Source organism: Rhinatrema bivittatum, chromosome 12, assembly GCF_901001135.1.
Source record: "Rhinatrema bivittatum chromosome 12, aRhiBiv1.1, whole genome shotgun sequence".
Lineage (NCBI taxonomy): Eukaryota > Metazoa > Chordata > Amphibia > Gymnophiona > Rhinatrematidae > Rhinatrema > Rhinatrema bivittatum.
Genome location: NC_042626.1, coordinates 4,397,030 through 4,419,170, shown reverse-complemented (window position 1 = coordinate 4,419,170; position 22,141 = coordinate 4,397,030). Strand labels below are relative to the sequence as shown.

At 48.5% G+C, this 22,141-nt stretch overlaps 1 protein-coding gene across 1 annotated transcript in view; it reads left to right on the top strand.

Moving 5' to 3' along the window:
* The first annotated feature begins 3,440 nt into the window (after positions 1 to 3,440).
* The window catches only part of LOC115074340 (Krueppel-like factor 15), a 28,268-nt gene continuing 9,567 nt past the window's right edge, over positions 3,441 to 22,141 (top strand). The window contains exons 1-2 of the mRNA XM_029573689.1: positions 3,441 to 3,496; positions 11,943 to 12,879. Coding sequence (XP_029429549.1) covers positions 12,011 to 12,879 — 869 coding nt within the window. The 5' untranslated portion in view covers positions 3,441 to 3,496; positions 11,943 to 12,010. The remainder of the gene's footprint in view (positions 3,497 to 11,942; positions 12,880 to 22,141) is intronic.

Here is a 22,141-nt window from a genome sequence, read left to right as displayed (position 1 = left end):
GGAATCGTTCCATCTCCTTTATCATCTTGGTCACCCTTCTCTGTACCTTTTCTAATTCTGCTATATCTTTCTTGAGGTGAGGTGACCAGAACTGCACACAATACTCAGGATGAGGTCTCACCATGCAGTGATACAGAGGTGTTAGGATATTCTCTGTTTTATTCTCCATTCCTTTCCTAATAATCCCTACCCTAGCATTTTATTTGCTTTCTTGGCTGCTGCTGCTGCACACTGAGCAGAGGATGTCAACATATTTTCAGCGCTGATCCTTTTCCTGAGTGATTACTTCTAATGTGGAACCTTGCATTTTATAACTACAATTTGGGTTGCATCACTTTGTACTTGTCTATATTAAATTTAAGTTGCCATTTGCATGCCCAATCTCCCAGTTTCAGGGCTGGTACTAGCATTTTTGCTGCCCTGTGTGAACAATTACAGTGCTGCCCCCCCCCCCCCACCCCTGTTCTGTTTTTTTTTTTTAATACAGAATTTTTGTTGTTTTCCCAGTAACCAACACACAATAGAAACTATCAGTCTTATGCTCTGTCTCATACCCCTTTCCCCACCAAAAAAAGCCCTGTGCCTTCTGACAATCCAAGCTTTCAAAGTTGATACCTCCTAAACCTATCTTACCCCACCCACTGGTCCAAAATTCCTAAATTGTGCAGATGTGGTCCTGCTTCACCTACCAGTACATAAAAATGGCACCGGCTGGGTCTTATAGCATGCATTGTTGTGATGCCACCCAGAAATCCCTGCAAAAAATACATTTGGAACCTTTATGGTATCAGGGCTATTATAATGTGTATAGATGTGGGTTTGATCTCAGAAAGCCTAGAGTAAACTGAATGACAATAATGTAGTAAACATCATGTACCAAGAAGGAGCTGTCAACACTCAAAAGGGAACAACCCTATCTAGGAAACAGCAACCCTGCAGATATTACACCAGGCTCTAAAATGCCTCCTTTAGGCATGCAGAACAAACCAGGCTTTATAAATCTGTCCACAGAAACTACATTCTAGCAGAATACGCACCTTGGTCACAGATGCCAAACACAGACAGACCCCCCCCCCCCCTCACCAAATACAGAATAAATAGAAATGGATAGACAGAAACCAAACTGGAAACTGCAACAAACCAGACTGTGTATGCAATGCAGTGATGGAAAAACAGAAACATTCCTCATAAATCATCAAAGAATAAAGTCAAGATATATGACAAGCATAATAAACCATATTAATAAAATGAATATTGTCAAAGAGCTGATGAATAGAATAACATTGAATAATTAAGAACACAGATAAAAAGTTTATAATTTTTCTAAAACAGCAATGAATATTTCAAAATAGCAGAGGCACAAACTACCCAATAATTGAAACTAATAAGAAAGGAAAAATCTCCCACTCTCCATACCTGAAAAAAAATGTAATGTCCTGACACCTTGAGCTTGTCGTGAATTAGTGAGGATGGCACAAACTTTTCTACACACACACACACACACACACACACACACACACACACACACACACACACAACACCCACCCCAGGCAAGCTTCCATTCACACAACACTCACCCACACACCCCAAGGCATTTTCCCATCGTGACTCTGCACTTCTAATTGTCTCGAGCTCTGCTGTTCAGTACATTGGCCAAGCAGAACTTGGTAGGAGGAGGCTGCCATGAATCTGCTCGCTTCCACTGCCGCCACCGCCCCCCCCCCCCCTAGGTTTGCTGCCCCATGCAAATGCACGGTATGCATGCTTGGTTGTGCTGGCCCTACCCAATTTTTCAAGGTCCTCTTGCAATTTCTCACATTCTTCTTCTGATTTAACAACTTTAGTTAATTTGGTGTCAGCCAATTTGATCACCTCACTTGTTCCCATTTCCAGGTTATTTATAAATATATTAAAAAGCAGTGATCACAGAATGGATCCCTGGGACACTCCACTATTCACCTTACATCCATCCTCCCCTTAACAAAATAAGATATGCCATTCTGGGTCAGACCAAGGGTCCATCAAGCCCAGTATCCTGTTTCCAACAATGGCCAATCTAAATAACAAGTACCTGGCAAGTACCTAATCATTAGATAAATCTCAAGCTACTATTGCTTATTAATTACTGTAATATCAGTTTATGGATTTTTCCTCTATGAACTTATCCAAACCTTTTTTAAACCTAATAACGCTAACTGTTGTAACCACATCCTCTGGCAATGAATTCCAGAGCTTAACTATGTGCTGAATGAAAAAGAATTTTCTTTGATTTGTTTTAAATGAGCTACTTGCTAACTTCATGGAGTGCTCCTTAGTCCTTCTGAGAGAGTAAATAACTGATTTACATTAGCTTGTTCAAGTCCTTTCATAATTTTATAGACCTCTATCATATCCCCCCCCCCCCCACCCTCAGTTGTCTCTTTTCCAAACTGAACAGCCCTAACTTCCTTAGCCTTACCTCATCAGGCATGCCATTCCATGCCACTTATCATTTTGGTCGCCCTTCTCTGCACTTTCTCCAGTGCAGCTATATCCTGTTTGAAATGGGTGACTAGAACTGCACACAGTATTCAAGGTGTGGTCTCACCATGGAGCGATACATCCTCTGTTTTATTTTCCATTCCCTTCCTCAAACTTCCAATAGGGCAGGGCTTCTCAAATCCATTATATGTAAATTGATCTAATACATATTTATTGTGGATATCCTGAAAACTCGATTGGCTGTGGGGTCCCCAGGATAGAGTTGGGAAGCCCTGCAATAGAGCATCACCTTGAAGTTGGGGCTCCTAAAGTCCAGGAGCCTAGTTCAGTGTAGTCTGGTGTTTTTTTTTTTAATTATGATTTATTAACTTCTTTTTTTAAAGTAAACTTTAACAAGGGAGTGTACAATCTAATTAAACACAGGTAGGTGAGAACAGCACAGTTCCCCCTCCTGTTTTAAGCTACTGGTATATCTATCATATATGGTATGGAACATAGGAAAGTATATAATCGGCACCCCCCACGCAGTACTGAAATCATTAGACCAAACAGGCTTATATAGTGCCGGGGTTTCTAGTTATGATTTCCATGCACGTAATGAAAAAAACAGGACAGGATTAATTTGTTTGGAACACCAGAGCTGAGATGGCGATCTTGTCTTCCTATAAGTGAAGCATGTACACCTGAGGAATGCACTCAGGAAAGGTTTTTATAAACGGGACACGGTCCTAATAAACCTTCTGCAGCCGTTCCACTCCGCAGAGACAAAATACTAACTAGCCCGTATCCGACAGCCACAAGACCACGCATGCCATGACGTCACATGCGGCGCCGAGGCGAGCCTCTCTCTGCCAGCGACCAATGAGCGCACAGCGATTGGGTCGAGCCTCTCCCGCCGCCCAATGGGAGGGAGGAGATCTGGCTCGAGCCTCCGCCGGGAGCAGAGTCATGTGAGCGAGAAGGAGGAGATGCCAGCATGGAAGGCAGGGAGTGAGCAGCCGCCGCCGTCCGTCAGGTAAGGGGTTCAGCTCGGAACCCGCAGCTCCACTCCACGTGCGATCGGGGCAGAGTTCATTTTTGGGAGCATGTGATCCGGGGAGTTGGATTTGGGTGGCGACTGCAGCGCAGTAAATCCCCTGCCTGGCGTGTGCTGTTGTCCGGCGCGCACTGACTTGTTATGGGATAGCGCGCGCTGCTCGCCTCGGTCCCGGACCGGGTTAGGGACCGCGCGTGCTCGCCCTGGGCTGGGGGAGGGGGGCAGTTTCGGAATGTTGGCAACTTCTTCTGTGCATGTGACGTGGCTGGGGACGCCGAGTTCGGGCCAATGAAAAAGTTGGGCACGGCTTGTCAGGTTGGGAAGCTCGTCCAATCAGGAAGGACTGGGGGCAGGGGAAAGACGCGAGGCGGAGGTGACGTCATAGACCCGGCGCCCTGCCCGAGGAGAGTTTAAAGAGCACACGGGAGTCGGGCACTTTTCAGCATCGTCATCTGCTGCTCTCTGGTGCCTGTACTGTTGATGTAAAATGGCAGAAGCAAGACTACAAAGTTCTAGTGCAATGTCAAATGGTGAAATGACCAAAAGTTTCCTTTAAAAAACAAAACAAAACTCAAAACGCGTGTTTCTCTTCTCAAAAAGGTGAAGCCAAGAAGGGCCAGAACAGAAAATCCTTCGGAGTCTATTTTTTGGTGTAGGGCGATATTAGAAGAGCCCCAGAGATTTGGGTTATTCTGCAGAGATTAGTGTAGTTGATAAAGGGCAGGGATGAAGAGAGGACAGGAATCTGAAACAGAATATTTTGAATGGACCGGGGATGGGAGGTTTCTGTGGGTTTGGGCTTGCCAGGTTTATTAACATAGAAACATGACTGCAGAAAAAGACCGTGTGACCCATCTACCCACCTAATTTAGCTTTATAATTCCCATCACTCCCTTAGAGAACCCCTGCATTTATCCCATTCTTAAATTCAGATATTTTTGTCTGAACCACTTCAAGTGGGAGGCTGTTCCATGCACCCACTGCTTTCTCTGTAAAAGAATATTTCCTAAGATTACTCCTGAGTCTACCATCTTTTACTCTTATCCCATCTCATTCTAAGATAATCTTTTTAATTGAAAGAGGTTCGGTTCCTGTGCATAGAAACATTTGAGACATTTGAATGTCTTTATCATGTCTCTCCTAGCTCGCCTTTCTTCTAAAGTATACGTTTAGATCTTTAAGTCTATACCATATGCTTTAGAACGAAGATCACTAACCATTTTAGTAACCACCCTCTGGACCAACTTCATCTTGTTTATTTCCTTTTGAAGGTGCGGTCTCCAGAATTGTACACAGTATTCCAAGTGAGGTCTCACCAGGGACCTATATAGACGCAATATAACCTCACTATTCTGCTGACCATTCCTCTCCCTATGCAGGCAAGCATTTTTCTGGCTTTTACCATCACTTTATCCACCTGTTTGGCCACCTTAAGATCATTTATTTATTTATTTATTTATTTATTTATTTAACATTTTTCTATACCGACATTCGCACGAGACATCACATCGGTTTCCAGACAACAGCAAAATCAGCCAACAGGGCTTTACATTGTAACTGATATTTTAACTGGGGGGGAGGAGGGGGAAGGGGCAGGGCAGTAACTTGGAGCTAATGAGTATGCTGGGAACAGGGGAGGGGAGTACAGGGTTAATTTACAAAAAGCAGGAGTAATGTACATGCTATATACAATCATCAGATACAAATTGCCCCCAGATCCTGCTCTTCCTTTGTGCTTAGAAGAAAGTCACCTCCAATATTGTACCTCTCCCTTGGGGTTTATTTATTTAATTGGGGTGAGATAGGAGGATAGAGATGCTGTTCCTCAGTGAGAAAGGGGGGCTGGTTAGAGAAGTTTGGGATGGTGGGGATAATTGTTATCATTATATTGTATGATATATATTTATATGACTATTATTTAAATATATTTTAAAGCTTCTGGATTTTAAACTGCTTTGGGCAACTTTGCTAGACTGAAAGGATGGGATATTAAGTGGAAATGGAAATAGGAGCCTTAGAAGATTCCTTGTTGTGTTGTGTGATTGCTGTGTTAGTCCAGCTGCATGCACAGAAGGGAGAGTAAGGTGATATCTTGTTTACTGGAGCAATTTACCAGCTTTCTATAGATGATCCTCCCTTCCTCAGATTCAAAAACAGAATGAGAAACAGGGGCTTGAAGAGAATCTGCAGGTGCCCTGATAATCTTAGCATAATGAATTCAGGAATTCTTACCAATGACACGCCAAGCAGGGCAGTGTCATTGGTAAGAACATAGAATTCCTTGTGGCCCTCCTTGCCCTATTCGGATGCATGAAATCTACGATGACTTTTCCATAAAGAACAAAGGGATTGAATTAAGTTTCGAAGTGAGCAGGAGTACTAATTGTCAAGACGTCAACCCTGGCTACTGTCCATGCATGCATCTTTCACCTACATTCAGAATTCATTCATTTTAAGAGATCTCTCACATCTACTTACCACATGATCACTTGAGCTAATTCAACCCCAGCTGTGACTGTTACCCTGTGCCCAATAAATGCAAACACATTTTTCTTCCTAAAAAATAGAAAGTTTTTGCCCATTGCTCTCACTTTATGGGTTTATGCACTTGAAACAGAGAAGAATCTTAAGAGATCTTAACCTTCAAAAGGTTAAAATCTGTGTTAGTTTTTCCTGTGAGTCTGAGATGAAGAAATTTAGTCCTACAGGAAAATGATGACATCTGAAAAGTATGCAAATGACAGATTAGTCATGAGAGGACAAGATGCTGTGACGTGCACATAGCCCAGGAGGGGCAGGAGCCCCAGAATCAGAAGATGAAGAACACTGTCAGTTTGCTATTATAGATTTATCTTTCCTCATCTTATGAACCAGGGGTGTGTCATGCTCGGCTATGATGGATGAAACTGTTTTGTCTGCTGTGAAAGCCCCTGGGCCACGCGGTACCAAAACTACATGTTGAGAGCTCGGGTTTTATGCAGTATTCATGGGGCCTTCATTTTCAGTTTTTACTTTATTTTTTCCTGGGAATTTATTAAAACAAGAACAGACAGGCAACCAAGAACAGACAGGCAACCAATCACATCACGACTAGTGACCAACAGCACCTTCAAATTCAGACATCTCAGGCGCCGCGCGCCGAACGTCGCGCGCCGAAGGAGCGCGTCAAAGGGGCTTGCCCCTTTGTCTCGCCCCTTAGTTGCAGCCCCGAAGGAGCCCCGACCCTAACCCGGAGTAGCCACAGACAATCCTCTGCTTACTGTAACGTTCTCGGGGACCCTCGGCCTTCACACAAAGTCTAACCTACCAATCCCTTAAAAACCAGCTTCCAACTCAACAATCGACAGCAACAAACTACATCTGACCACCTAGCAGCATTCATCCAGCACCAACTCCAGACAACCAGCACCAGACAACACCTTTCGCCTCTCAGCACTCAACCATCTTCTCAAGCTACTTTCCCATCATGCACCCCATAACCATCCCTATCATCCACAACCAAAGATGGAAAGCACCCAAGCTCCCCACCACACCACTACACCACAACCGCCAACAGAGACTCAGACCCATCATGCTGACACCAATCACCCAATGCCTCGGCCTGGCTCTTTTCTCAATCACACTGTTTAATGCGCAATCCATATCCAAGAAAACACACATACTTAACGACTTCTTATCCGACTCTAAACCAGATATCTGTGCCATCACAGAAACCTGGTTAAAACCAACCGACACAACTCTAATCAACCAGCTTCCTATCCAGACCTACGACATACTGTCCATACCCAGACGCAAAAAAAGAGGAGGAGGCCTCCTCTTAGCAACCAAAAAAACACTAGGTCTGTCATTGCAGACATCCAACACCATAGCCAACTTGGAATTCGCTTTATTCAACTCAAAGCATCTGACTATAGCACTAATCTACGCTCCTCCCGGTCTCTTGGAATCAGACCCTTCCCCTATCATAGAACTAGCAGCAAAACACTTAAATTCAGGAAAACCAACTATCCTTATGGGAGACTTCAACCTCCACGTGGATGTCCATCCTCATTCTTCCAACTGCAAAACCATTCTCGCCTCCCTCACCCATATGGGTTTCAGACAAATTGTGACAGAACCTACCCACAAAGCTGGTCATACCTTAGACCTGATCTTTATAAACGAAGGTCTATCTTCCCACACCACTCCAACCTGCCTTGCGGTTCCTTGGACTGACCACAGAATCATCTCTTCAATGTTAAAGATCCCTGAGCCTCTTCCCCTAACAACCCAAACTATTAACATCTCAGTCAGGAAACAGTGCTCAGGAGATCACCTAAGCAAACACCTAGCCAAAGAACTAACGAATCTGGACCTCACCGACGCTAACTCAGCAACTTCATCATGGCTCAACATCACCAACAAGGTTGCAGATCATGTATGTCCCTTGACTACTAAGTCTATTAACCCGGACAAAGATAACAGAAAACCTTGGTTCACCACAAAACTGAAGTCTCGTAAACACGAGCTTAGAAGCAAGGAAAACCTATGGCGTAAAAGCCCTTCTACAACAACCCTCCTCAACTACAAATCATGCCTCAACACCTACAGAAACGAAATCCACAAAACAAAAAGAGAATATTACTCCAAAAAGATACACCACCTCTCATTCGATTCAAGAGCACTCTTCTCTTATGTCTCAGCCCTCACTAATCCTCCTGGACCAAGCATCCCAGATGACCAAGCTCTAAAAAAAGCCAGTGAACTTGCCGATTTTTTCGACAACAAAATCACAGCCCTCGTAGCCCCCCTCAAAGGGCCTACGCCACACACTAGCCTTACAAGCAACCACAGCCAGCAATCAGATACAACAACCGCCTCTCAACCCAACACTCACACAGCAGTGCTTGAATCTCTCGAACCCACTTCCACCTTAGAAATAGTAAATATCCTTAAGAAGATAAAACCGTCCTCTCACCCCTTAGACCATATACCATCAAACCTGCTGAGTTCAATCCAGGACACCATTGCCAAGCCAGTGGCTGATATCATTAACTGCTCCCTCGCCCAAGGCCAAGTTCCTAAACAACTCAAGTTAGCACTTCTCAAACCTCTACTCAAAAAACCCAACCTTCCCACTACAGATCTGGCTAACTACAGACCTATAGCGAACCTCCCTATGCTAGCTAAAATTATGGAGAAAATCGTCAACAGACAACTTTCTGAATTCCTTGAAGACAACAACATCCTCACTAACAACCAATATGGATTCCGAAAGAAAAAGAGCACCGAATCCTTATTAGCCACACTAACAGACAACATTATCTTCAATCTCGAAAAAGGCCAACCTTGTCTTCTCGTGCTTCTGGATCTTTCCTCAGCTTTCGACACCGTGAACCACCCTAGCCTACTACAACAACTATCAGTCATCGGCATCACTGGAACAGCTCTCAACTGGTTTAAGTCCTTCCTAGAGAACAGAACATACAAAGTGAAGATAAACAACAAGGAATCTCACCCCATCCAAGTCAAGATGGGGGTACCACAAGGATCATCACTCTCACCCACCCTTTTCAACATTTACCTGCTCCCTCTCTGTCATCTACTCACTAACCTCAAGCTCACCCATTTCTTATATGCAGATGACATTCAAATTCTCATCCCTATCACGGAGACCATACACAAAACCATATCCTATTGGAAAAAATGCCTCTCATCCATCAACGATCTACTAACCAGCCTCAACCTGGTGCTAAACACCAAAAAAATGGAAATTCTCATCATAGCACCAGATCAATCTACCCCGCCAACATCCATCAACTCTCCAGACACCTCAGGATATTCCACCGCACCTCAAGTCAGAGATCTGGGTGTACTACTTGACGACAAACTCAGCCTCAATAAATTCATAAATAACACCACAAAAGAATGCTTCTTTAAACTACAAGTGCTAAAGAAACTAAAGCCCCTTTTACTCTATAGGGATTTCCGCACAGTACTCCAAGCCATCATTCTAACTAAATTAGACTACTGTAATTCACTCCTGCAGGGCCTTCCAGCATACACTACCAAGCCACTCCAGATGGTTCTGAATGCCACTGCAAGGATCCTTACCAATGCCAAAAAAAGGGACCATATCACCCCAATCCTACAGCACCTCCACTGGCTCCCCATCAAATATAGGATCCAGTTCAAGACCTGCATGATGGTTCACAAGGCACTACATAACATCTCCCCCCTCAACCTAACTTTCCAGCTTCAACTACACTCTTCTAACAAACCAACCAGAAGGGCATACCAGAACAGAATGATCACCCAACCTGCAAAATCTACCCTGAGGAAACGCGCTCTATCCACAGCGGGCCCGTCACTCTGGAACTCACTACCACCGGACCTCCGCCTAGAACCGTGCCATACAACGTTCAAGGTGAAACTCAAGACTTGGCTCTTCCTTCAAGCTTTCCCAGAGAGCTAAAGCAGGAAGAACAAACTTCCAGCCTTGTCTTACCACAATAATGTAATGCTCACATTGAGTCAGTTTTTTGTTCCAAGTTGTTACCTAAGTTGATCTTAGTTGTTTCTTAATATAATATATTACACTGTATTATAGTTCTTCTGTTCATTATATTATATTTGATATGTTCCATGTAAACCGCCTACCCGGCGATAGCTATATCTGTTAAATGTGAACCGGAGTGATATGTATTGTATACAGGAACTTCGGTATATAAAAACCAAGAAATAAATAAATAAATAAATAAATACCTGCAAAAATGAAGTCATATTTTTAATTGATTCCTTACATTTTCATATCTGTTGTAATAAACACGAATTACCAACACAATTAAATAAAAACTGAAAACAAGTGCCTTTCATAGGTATTGTCTGACAAAACACATTACATGCACAATTTGAGGCTTCGAGAAAGCACACTTGTACAGCTGCAATTCATCTCACAGGGAGAAATCTAAATGAGGAGGCTGAGTCTGCTTGGAAGAGGGGAGCTGCACACTCTGGAAGCTCTTTCTAGATACTTTACACAAAATCTCTCACCTTCCCTTTAGTAACTGCAACACCAGGGTGGACAGTAGCAAAACTGAGAGCAAGTAACTACATCATCATAATGGGCAGGTCTAAGTAAGTAATAATAATGGAAATAAAATGAAGAGGTTCTCTTTGAGCTGTAGTGCAGTGATGAAAGGCTCCCAGCTCAGATCTTCTGCTCCCTATGCCAGCCACAGCTGGGGATGCCATGGACACGGATAGGAGGGGGAAAGTCCCCAGGCAGCTGCGATTGGGGGCTCAAGGTTCCAGGTCCCAGCCCTGGCTCTGATTGAATGGGAAGCCCAAGGGGGTGTGAGGAAACTGCCAAGACCCTTCCTCTCCCTCCACTAAATCTTCTTTATGTAGTTTTTTATGTTAGGATTTCTTTCTAATCTGCTACCAGCTAAAGGAGATTTGTGTAGTAAACTATGGGGAGTGTGTTGAGTTTACCTAGTTCTCCATGTGCAAATGTCCAGGTCACAACAACCATTCTGACAGCTTGCTGCTGCCGGTGTCTGTGGGAAGCGAGCAGTGCTGTACCTGGTGTGTGTGTGTGTGTGTGAAGTGCGTCGTGCTGTACCTGGTGTGTGTGTGTGTGTGAAGTGCGTCATGCTGTACCTGGTGTGTGTGTGTCTGTGAAGTGCGTCATGCTGTACCTGTTTTGTGTGTGTGTGAAGTGTACAGCATTGTTCCCTCTAAGCTGAGCAGGTGAGCGATTCCTCACACATTTCGGAGCATTACTCACAGGTTTTACATGGTTTCTCACATACATTTTTATTTGTGCTATATACCGAAATGCAGTGTTGATACTGGTGCTCAAAAATTGTTGATTTAAAAAATTGCTGCTCTCATGAAAAACATTTTGCACACACCTAGTCTCTCCATGGAGGGAGCATTGGTGTGCAGAGCTGTACCTGTTGTGTGTGTGAGACAGTGCTGTTGCCCATGCTGTACCTGCTCTGAGATGGGGCAGTGTGTGTGAAGTGTGCAGTGCTGTACCTGTTGCATGTGTCTGTGTGAAGTGTGCAGTGCTGTACCTGTTGTGTGTGAATGTGGTGTGCAGTGCTGTACCTGGTGTGTGTGTGTGTGTGTGTGTGTGTGTGTGAAGTGTGCCACACTGCTGCCCGTGCTGTACCTGTTGTGTGTTGGGATAGCGGTTGTGTGAAGCATGCACTGCTCTTGCCTGTGCTCCACATTTCACTATTCCCAGTCTGTCACCTTGCCTGAGTAGGGCTCAGAGTTTCATGATAACAGTATTTAGGTTAAATACAAGATCACTGAAATCCTTAAAGTAAATTAAAGGAGTAAACAAAAAGGCTATTCTCATTCTGGGGGATAAAATGGATAAATTCTCTTGTTGCTTGGGGACTGACTAATTGCTGTACTTCGTTCTTCCTGCTAGGTAGTGTAAGGATCTCCTTTGTGAACTACCAGTTGTACTACAAGATCCAGTGCCCACCTGGTGAACTGATGGTTTCTGTAAAGCACAGCGAGACCCTGGCCACTGTGGACCTGTTTCCTTCCTCTTCCAGTCCCATGGGCTTGCACAGGTGCAGGATGGAGAACTGTGGGGGAGAAGCTCCCAGCCCTGGAGTGTCAGATAGTGGGGGAAACAACCTGCCACAGGAGAGTACAGTCAGGAAAGGTGATGACCCCCAGCCAGCAGTCTATGAGGCACACCTGAAAGTACCCGACTTCTGCAGCGAAATGTCCCGGGACTTCATCCCCACACTAGAGGAGATTGAGGAATTCCTGAAGGAGAAGATGGAGCTCATTAAGGAGCCAATTGGAGCCAAGCTCGAGATCAAGTCAATCAATTTGGGTGGCTCTTGCGCAGAGCAGTCTCCAGCAGTGCCGCCTTCAGGAGATGGCACACCAAGCAACCACCAGGCTGGGGGAGCCACCTTGAGCACTGTCAACTGTGTGGCAGCACCCACGGGAAGCATTCCAGTCATCCTCCAGCTGCAACCCATTCAGTTGGACAATGGCGCTCAGCTAGCACAGAGTGCTGTGGGTGGCACTGGCATTAGAGTGGCACAGTTAATCATCAGCACCGTCACCCCACAGGCTGCTCCCTCCCCTTTGGCTATCATGGACCAAAAGTACGTACGGATTGCCCCACTGCCCATCACTATGAGGCCACTGAACCTGGGAAATGTCCTGGGGGTGGATGGAGCACAGAAGTTTCCCAGGGTCTCCTCGTCAGTTATCCGGGTGCACAAGTGCAGCCACCCTGGCTGCAACAAGATGTATACCAAGAGCTCGCACCTGAAGGCCCATTTCCGGCGCCACACAGGGGAGAAGCCCTATGTCTGCATGTGGCCCGACTGTGAATGGAGGTAAGACTTTGCACCATGGGTTGTAGATGTTCAGTTATTTAAAGAAAAATTGCAAAGCTATGTTCTCTGCTTAAAAAAACATGTCCATCCAGTCCTTAAGAAGAGAACTAAAGAATTTAGCATCTCAAATTATTTGAGCATGTAGTTAATTCTTCTTCTTCATTCAATTTGATTGACTGCCCTTTGATACAGTGTCATCAAAGTGGCTTACAATAAAATCCAATAAATTATAAAAACAACTTAAAACACAACTAAAATACATTACATATAAAGCCAACATAATTAAAACAAACAGTTTACAAACTAAACAACGGCTGTCAGAACTGGAACGAACCCGGCTTTTTTCCTTTGTGCTCGCTGCTTGCACATACACTGGGAGAGAGAAGCCAGTCTCACTGGGAGAGTGTGCTCTGATCTCATGACAGAAGCCAGTCTCACTGGGAGAGTGTGCTCTGATCTCATGACAGAAGCCAGTCTCACTGGGAGAGCGTGCTCTGATCTCATGACTGAAGCCAGTCTCACTGGGAGAGCGTGCTCTGATCTCATGACAGAAGCCAGTCTCACTGGGAGAGCGTGCTCTGATCTCATGACAGAAGCCAGTCTCACTGGGAGAGCGTGCTCTGATCTCATGACAGAAGCCAGTCTCACTGGGAGAGCGTGCTCTGATCTCATGACAGAAGCCAGTCTCACTGGAAGAACGTGCTCTGATCTCATGCCAGAAGCCAGTCTCACTGGGAGAGCGTGCTCTGATCTCATGCCAGAAGCCAGTCTCACTGGGAGAGCGTGCTCTGATCTCATGCCAGAAGCCAGTCTCACTGGGAGAGAGAAGCCAGTCTCACTGGGAGAGTGTGTTCTGATCTCATGACAGAAGCCAGTCTCACTGGGAGAGTGTGCTCTGATCTCATGACAGAAGCCAGTCTCACTGGGAGAGCGTGCTCTGATCGCATGACAGAAGCCAGTCTCACTGGGAGAGCGTGCTCTGATCTCATGACAGAAGCCAGTCTCACTGGGAGAGTGTGCTCTGATCTCATGACAGAAGCCAGTCTCACTGGGAGAGCGTGCTCTGATCGCATGACAGAAGCCAGTCTCACTGGGAGAGCGTGCTCTGATCGCATGACAGAGGCCAGTCTCACTGGGAGAGCGTGCTCTGATCGCATGACAGAAGCCAGTCTCACTGGGAGAGCGTGCTCTGATCTCATGACAGAAGCCAGTCTCACTGGGAGAGCGTGCTCTGATCTCATGACAGAAGCCAGTCTCACTGGGAGAGCGTGCTCTGATCGCATGACAGAAGCCAGTCTCACTGGGAGAGCGTGCTCTGATCTCATGACAGAAGCCAGTCTCACTGGGAGAGCGTGCTCTGATCGCATGACAGAAGCCAGTCTCACTGGGAGAGCGTGCTCTGATCTCATGACAGAAGCCAGTCTCACTGGGAGAGCGTGCTCTGATCGCATGACAGAAGCCAGTCTCACTGGGAGAGCGTGCTCTGATCGCATGACAGAAGCCAGTCTCACTGGGAGAGCGTGCTCTGATCTCATGACAGAAGCCAGTCTCACTGGGAGAGCGTGCTCTGATCGCATGACAGAAGCCAGTCTCACTGGGAGAGCGTGCTCTGATCTCATGACAGAAGCCAGTCTCACTGGGAGAGCGTGTTCTGATCTCATGCCAGAAGCCAGTCTCACTGGGAGAGCGTGCTCTGATCGCATGACAGAAGCCAGTCTCACTGGGAGAGCGTGCTCTGATCTCATGCCAGAAGCCAGTCTCACTGGGAGAGCGTGCTCTGATCTCATGCCAGAAGCCAGTCTCACTGGGAGAGAGAAGCCAGTCTCACTGGGAGAGTGTGTTCTGATCTCATGACAGAAGCCAGTCTCACTGGGAGAGCGTGCTCTGATCTCATGACAGAAGCCAGTCTCACTGGGAGAGCGTGCTCTGATCTCATGACAGAAGCCAGTCTCACTGGGAGAGCGTGCTCTGATCGCATGACAGAAGCCAGTCTCACTGGGAGAGCGTGCTCTGATCGCATGACAGAAGCCAGTCTCACTGGGAGAGCGTGCTCTGATCTCATGACAGAAGCCAGTCTCACTGGGAGAGCGTGCTCTGATCGCATGACAGAAGCCAGTCTCACTGGGAGAGCGTGCTCTGATCTCATGACAGAAGCCAGTCTCACTGGGAGAGCGTGTTCTGATCTCATGACAGAAGCCAGTCTCACTGGGAGAGCGTGCTCTGATCTCATGACAGAAGCCAGTCTCACTGGGAGAGCGTGCTCTGATCGCATGACAGAAGCCAGTCTCACTGGGAGAGCGTGCTCTGATCGCATGACAGAAGCCAGTCTCACTGGGAGAGCGTGCTCTGATCTCATGACAGAAGCCAGTCTCACTGGGAGAGCGTGCTCTGATCGCATGACAGAAGCCAGTCTCACTGGGAGAGCGTGCTCTGATCTCATGACAGAAGCCAGTCTCACTGGGAGAGCGTGTTCTGATCTCATGACAGAAGCCAGTCTCACTGGGAGAGCGTGCTCTGATCTCATGACAGAAGCCAGTCTCACTGGGAGAGCGTGCTCTGATCGCATGACAGAAGCCAGTCTCACTGGGAGAGCGTGCTCTGATCTCATGACAGAAGCCAGTCTCACTGGGAGAGCGTGCTCTGATCGCATGACAGAAGCCAGTCTCACTGGGAGAGCGTGCTCTGATCTCATGACAGAAGCCAGTCTCACTGGAAGAGCGTGCTCTGATCTCATGACAGAAGCCAGTCTCACTGGGAGAGCGTGCTCTGATCGCATGACAGAAGCCAGTCTCACTGGGAGAGCGTGCTCTGATCTCATGACAGAAGCCAGTCTCACTGGGAGAGCGTGCTCTGATCTCATGACAGAAGCCAGTCTCACTGGGAGAGCGTGCTCTGATCTCATGACTGAAGCCAGTCTCACTGGGAGAGCGTGCTCTGATCTCATGCCAGAAGCCAGTCTCACTGGGAGAGCGTGCTCTGATCTCATGACAGAGGCCAGTCTCACTGGGAGACTGTGCTCTGATCTCATGACAGAAGCCAGTCTCACTGGGAGAGTGTGCTCTGATCTCATGCCAGAAGCCAGTCTCACTGGGAGAGTGTGCTCTGATCTCATGCCAGAAGCCAGTCTCACTGGGAGAGTGTGCTCTGATCTCATGACAGAAGCCAGTCTCACTGGGAGAGTGTGCTCTGATCTCATGCCAGAAGCCAGTCTCACTGGGAGAGTGTGCTCTGATCTCATGACAGAAGCCAGTCTCACAGGGAGAGTGTGCTCTGATCTCATGCCAGAAGCCAGTCTCACTGGGAGAGTGTGCTCTGATCTCATGACAGAAGCCAGTCTCACTGGGAGAGTGTGCTCTGATCTCATGACAGAAGCCAGTCTCACTGGGAGAGTGTGCTCTGATCTCATGACAGAAGCCAGTCTCACTGGGAGAGTGTGCTCTGATCTCATGACAGAAGCCAGTCTCACTGGGAGAGTGTGCTCTGATCGCATGACAGAAGCCAGTCTCACTGGGAGAGTGTGCTCTGATCTCATGACAGAAGCCAGTCTCACTGGGAGAGTGTGCTCTGATCTCATGACAGAAGCCAGTCTCACTGGGAGAGTGTTCCATGATCTCATGACAGAAGCCAGTCTCACTGGGAGAGCGTGCTCTGATCGCATGACAGAAGCCAGTCTCACTGGGAGAGCGTGCTCTGATCGCATGACAGAAGCCAGTCTCACTGGGAGAGCGTGCTCTGATCTCATGACAGAAGCCAGTCTCACTGGGAGAGTGTGCTCTGATCTCATGCCAGAAGCCAGTCTCACTGGGAGAGTGTGCTCTGATCTCATGCCAGAAGCCAGTCTCACTGGGAGAGTGTGCTCTGATCTCATGACAGAAGCCAGTCTCACTGGGAGAGTGTGCTCTGATCTCATGCCAGAAGCCAGTCTCACTGGGAGAGTGTGCTCATGACAGAAGCCAGTCTCACTGGGAGAGTGTGCTCTGATCTCATGCCAGAAGCCAGTCTCACTGGGAGAGAGAAGCCAGTCTCACTGGGAGAGTGTGTTCTGATCTCATGACAGAAGCCAGTCTCACTGGGAGAGCGTGCTCTGATCTCATGACAGAGGCCAGTCTCACTGGGAGAGTGTGCTCTGATCTCATGCCAGAAGCCAGTCTCACTGGGAGAGTGTGTTCTGATCTCATGACAGAAGCCAGTCTCACTGGGAGAGCGTGCTCTGATCTCATGACAGAAGCCAGTCTCACTGGGAAAGCGTGCTCTGATCTCATGACAGAAGCCAGTCTCACTGGGAGAGCGTGCTCTGATCGCATGACAGAAGCCAGTCTCACTGGGAGAGCGTGCTCTGATCTCATGACAGAAGCCAGTCTCACTGGGAGAGCGTGTTCTGATCTCATGACAGAAGCCAGTCTCACTGGGAGAGCGTGCTCTGATCTCATGACAGAAGCCAGTCTCACTGGGAGAGCGTGCTCTGATCTCATGACAGAAGCCAGTCTCACTGGGAGAGCGTGTTCTGATCTCATGACAGAAGCCAGTCTCACTGGGAGAGCGTGCTCTGATCGCATGACAGAAGCCAGTCTCACTGGGAGAGCGTGCTCTGATCGCATGACAGAAGCCAGTCTCACTGGGAGAGCGTGCTCTGATCTCATGACAGAAGCCAGTCTCACTGGGAGAGCGTGCTCTGATCTCATGACAGAAGCCAGTCTCACTGGGAGAGCGTGCTCTGATCGCATGACAGAAGCCAGTCTCACTGGGAGAGCGTGCTCTGATCGCATGACAGAAGCCAGTCTCACTGGGAGAGCGTGCTCTGATCTCATGACAGAAGCCAGTCTCACTGGGAGAGCGTGCTCTGATCGCATGACAGAAGCCAGTCTCACTGGGAGAGCGTGCTCTGATCGCATGACAGAAGCCAGTCTCACTGGGAGAGCGTGCTCTGATCTCATGACAGAAGCCAGTCTCACTGGGAGAGCGTGCTCTGATCGCATGACAGAAGCCAGTCTCACTGGGAGAGCGTGCTCTGATCTCATGACAGAAGCCAGTCTCACTGGGAGAGCGTGTTCTGATCTCATGCCAGAAGCCAGTCTCACTGGGAGAGCGTGCTCTGATCGCATGACAGAAGCCAGTCTCACTGGGAGAGCGTGTTCTGATCTCATGCCAGAAGCCAGTCTCACTGGGAGAGCGTGCTCTGATCGCATGACAGAAGCCAGTCTCACTGGGAGAGCGTGCTCTGATCTCATGCCAGAAGCCAGTCTCACTGGGAGAGAGAAGCCAGTCTCACTGGGAGAGTGTGTTCTGATCTCATGACAGAAGCCAGTCTCACTGGGAGAGCGTGCTCTGATCTCATGACAGAAGCCAGTCTCACTGGGAGAGCGTGCTCTGATCGCATGACAGAAGCCAGTCTCACTGGGAGAGCGTGCTCTGATCGCATGACAGAAGCCAGTCTCACTGGGAGAGCGTGCTCTGATCTCATGCCAGAAGCCAGTCTCACTGGGAGAGAGAAGCCAGTCTCACTGGGAGAGTGTGTTCTGATCTCATGACAGAAGCCAGTCTCACTGGGAGAGCGTGCTCTGATCGCATGACAGAAGCCAGTCTCACTGGGAGAGCGTGCTCTGATCTCATGACAGAAGCCAGTCTCACTGGGAGAGCGTGCTCTGATCGCATGACAGAAGCCAGTCTCACTGGGAGAGCGTGCTCTGATCTCATGACAGAAGCCAGTCTCACTGGGAGAGCGTGCTCTGATCGCATGACAGAAGCCAGTCTCACTGGGAGAGCGTGCTCTGATCGCATGACAGAAGCCAGTCTCACTGGGAGAGCGTGCTCTGATCGCATGACAGAAGCCAGTCTCACTGGGAGAGCGTGCTCTGATCTCATGACAGAAGCCAGTCTCACTGGGAGAGCGTGTTCTGATCTCATGACAGAAGCCAGTCTCACTGGGAGAGCGTGCTCTGATCTCATGACAGAAGCCAGTCTCACTGGGAGAGCGTGCTCTGATCGCATGACAGAAGCCAGTCTCACTGGGAGAGCGTGCTCTGATCGCATGACAGAAGCCAGTCTCACTGGGAGAGCGTGCTCTGATCTCATGACAGAAGCCAGTCTCACTGGGAGAGCGTGCTCTGATCGCATGACAGAAGCCAGTCTCACTGGGAGAGCGTGCTCTGATCTCATGACAGAAGCCAGTCTCACTGGGAGAGCGTGTTCTGATCTCATGACAGAAGCCAGTCTCACTGGGAGAGCGTGCTCTGATCTCATGACAGAAGCCAGTCTCACTGGGAGAGCGTGCTCTGATCGCATGAGAGAAGCCAGTCTCACTGGGAGAGCGTGCTCTGATCTCATGACAGAAGCCAGTCTCACTGGGAGAGCGTGCTCTGATCGCATGACAGAAGCCAGTCTCACTGGGAGAGTGTGCTCTGATCTCATGACAGAAGCCAGTCTCACTGGGAGAGTGTGCTCTGATCTCATGACAGAAGCCAGTCTCACTGGGAGAGTGTGCTCTGATCGCATGACAGAAGCCAGTCTCACTGGGAGAGTGTGCTCTGATCTCATGACAGAAGCCAGTCTCACTGGGAGAGTGTTCCATGATCTCATGACAGAAGCCAGTCTCACTGGGAGAGCGTGCTCTGATCGCATGACAGAAGCCAGTCTCACTGGGAGAGCGTGCTCTGATCGCATGACAGAAGCCAGTCTCACTGGGAGAGCGTGCTCTGATCTCATGACAGAAGCCAGTCTCACTGGGAGAGCGTGCTCTGATCGCATGACAGAAGCCAGTCTCACTGGGAGAGCGTGCTCTGATCTCATGACAGAAGCCAGTCTCACTGGAAGAGCGTGCTCTGATCTCATGACAGAAGCCAGTCTCACTGGGAGAGCGTGCTCTGATCTCATGCCAGAAGCCAGTCTCACTGGGAGAGCGTGCTCTGATCTCATGACAGAGGCCAGTCATACTGGGAGATTGTGCTCTGATCTCATGCCAGAAGCCAGTCTCACTGGGAGAGTGTGCTCTGATCTCATGACAGAAGCCAGTCTCACTGGGAGAGTGTGCTCTGATCTCATGCCAGAAGCCAGTCTCACTGGGAGAGTGTGCTCTGATCTCATGACAGAAGCCAGTCTCACTGGGAGAGTGTGCTCTGATCTCATGACAGAAGCCAGTCTCACTGGGAGAGCGTGCTCTGATCTCATGACAGAAGCCAGTCTCACTGGGAGAGTGTGCTCTGATCTCATGACAGAAGCCAGTCTCACTGGGAGAGTGTGCTCTGATCTCATGACAGAAGCCAGTCTCACTGGGAGAGTGTGCTCTGATCGCATGACAGAAGCCAGTCTCACTGGGAGAGTGTGCTCTGATCGCATGACAGAAGCCAGTCTCACTGGGAGAGTGTGCTCTGATCTCATGACAGAAGCCAGTCTCACTGGGAGAGTGTGCTCTGATCTCATGACAGAAGCCAGTCTCACTGGGAGAGTGTTCCATGATCTCATGACAGAAGCCAGTCTCACTGGGAGAGTGTGCTCTGATCTCATGACAGAGGCCAGTCTCACTGGGAGAGCGTGCTCTGATCGCATGACAGAAGCCAGTCTCACTGGGAGAGCGTGCTCTGATCTCATGACAGAAGCCAGTCTCACTGGGAGAGTGTGCTCTGATCTCATGCCAGAAGCCAGTCTCACTGGGAGAGTGTGCTCTGATCTCATGACAGAAGCCAGTCTCACTGGGAGAGTGTGCTCATGACAGAAGCCAGTCTCATTGGGAGAGTGTGCTCTGATCTCATGACAGAGGCCAGTCTCACTGGGAGAGTGTGCTCTGATCTCATGCCAGAAGCCAGTCTCACTGGGAGAGTGTGTTCTGATCTCATGACAGAAGCCAGTCTCACTGGGAGAGCGTGCTCTGATCTCATGACAGAAGCCAGTCTCACTGGGAAAGCGTGCTCTGATCTCATGACAGAAGCCAGTCTCACTGGGAGAGCGTGCTCTGATCGCATGACAGAAGCCAGTCTCACTGGGAGAGCGTGCTCTGATCTCATGACAGAAGCCAGTCTCACTGGGAGAGCGTGCTCTGATCTCATGACAGAAGCCAGTCTCACTGGGAGAGCGTGCTCTGATCTCATGCCAGAAGCCAGTCTCACTGGGAGAGCGTGCTCTGATCTCATGCCAGAAGCCAGTCTCACTGGGAGAGCGTGCTCTGATCTCATGACAGAAGCCAGTCTCACTGGGAGAGCGTGCTCTGATCGCATGACAGAAGCCAGTCTCACTGGGAGAGCGTGCTCTGATCTCATGACAGAAGCCAGTCTCACTGGGAGAGCGTGCTCTGATCGCATGACAGAAGCCAGTCTCACTGGGAGAGCGTGCTCTGATCTCATGACAGAAGCCAGTCTCACTGGGAGAGTGTGTTCTGATTTCATGACAGAAGCCAGTCTCACTGGGAGAGCGTGCTCTGATCTCATGACAGAAGCCAGTCTCACTGGGAGAGCGTGCTCTGATCTCATGACAGAAGCCAGTCTCACTGGGAGAGTGTGCTCTGATCTCATGACAGAAGCCAGTCTCACTGGGAGAGTGTGCTCTGATCTCATGACTGAAGCCAGTCTCACTGGGAGAGTGTGCTCTGATCTCATGACTGAAGCCAGTCTCACTGGGAGAGCGTGCTCTGATCGCATGACAGAAGCCAGTCTCACTGGGAGAGTGTGCTCTGATCTCATGACAGAAGCCAGTCTCACTGGGAGAGCGTGCTCTGATCTCATGACAGAAGCCAGTCTCACTGGGAGAGTGTGCTCTGATCTCATGACAGAAGCCAGTCTCACTGGGAGAGTGTGCTCTGATCTCATGACTGAAGCCAGTCTCACTGGGAGAGTGTGCTCTGATCTCATGACTGAAGCCAGTCTCACTGGGAGAGTGTGCTCTGATCTCATGACAGAAGCCAGTCTCACTGGGAGAGTGTGTTCTGATCTCATGACAGAAGCCAGTCTCACTGGGAGAGTGTGCTCTGATCTCATGACAGAAGCCAGTCTCACTGGGAGAGTGTGCTCTGATCTCATGACAGAAGCCAGTCTCACTGGGAGAGTGTGCTCTGATCTCATAACAGAAGCCAGTCTCACTGGGAGAGTGTGTTCTGATCTCATGACAGAAGCCAGTCTCACTGGGAGAGTGTGCTCTGATCTCATGCCAGAAGCCAGTCTCACTGGGAGAGTGTGCTCTGATCTCATGACTGAAGCCAGTCTCACTGGGAGAGTGTGCTCTGATCTCATGACTGAAGCCAGTCTCACTGGGAGAGTGTGTTCTGATCTCATGACAG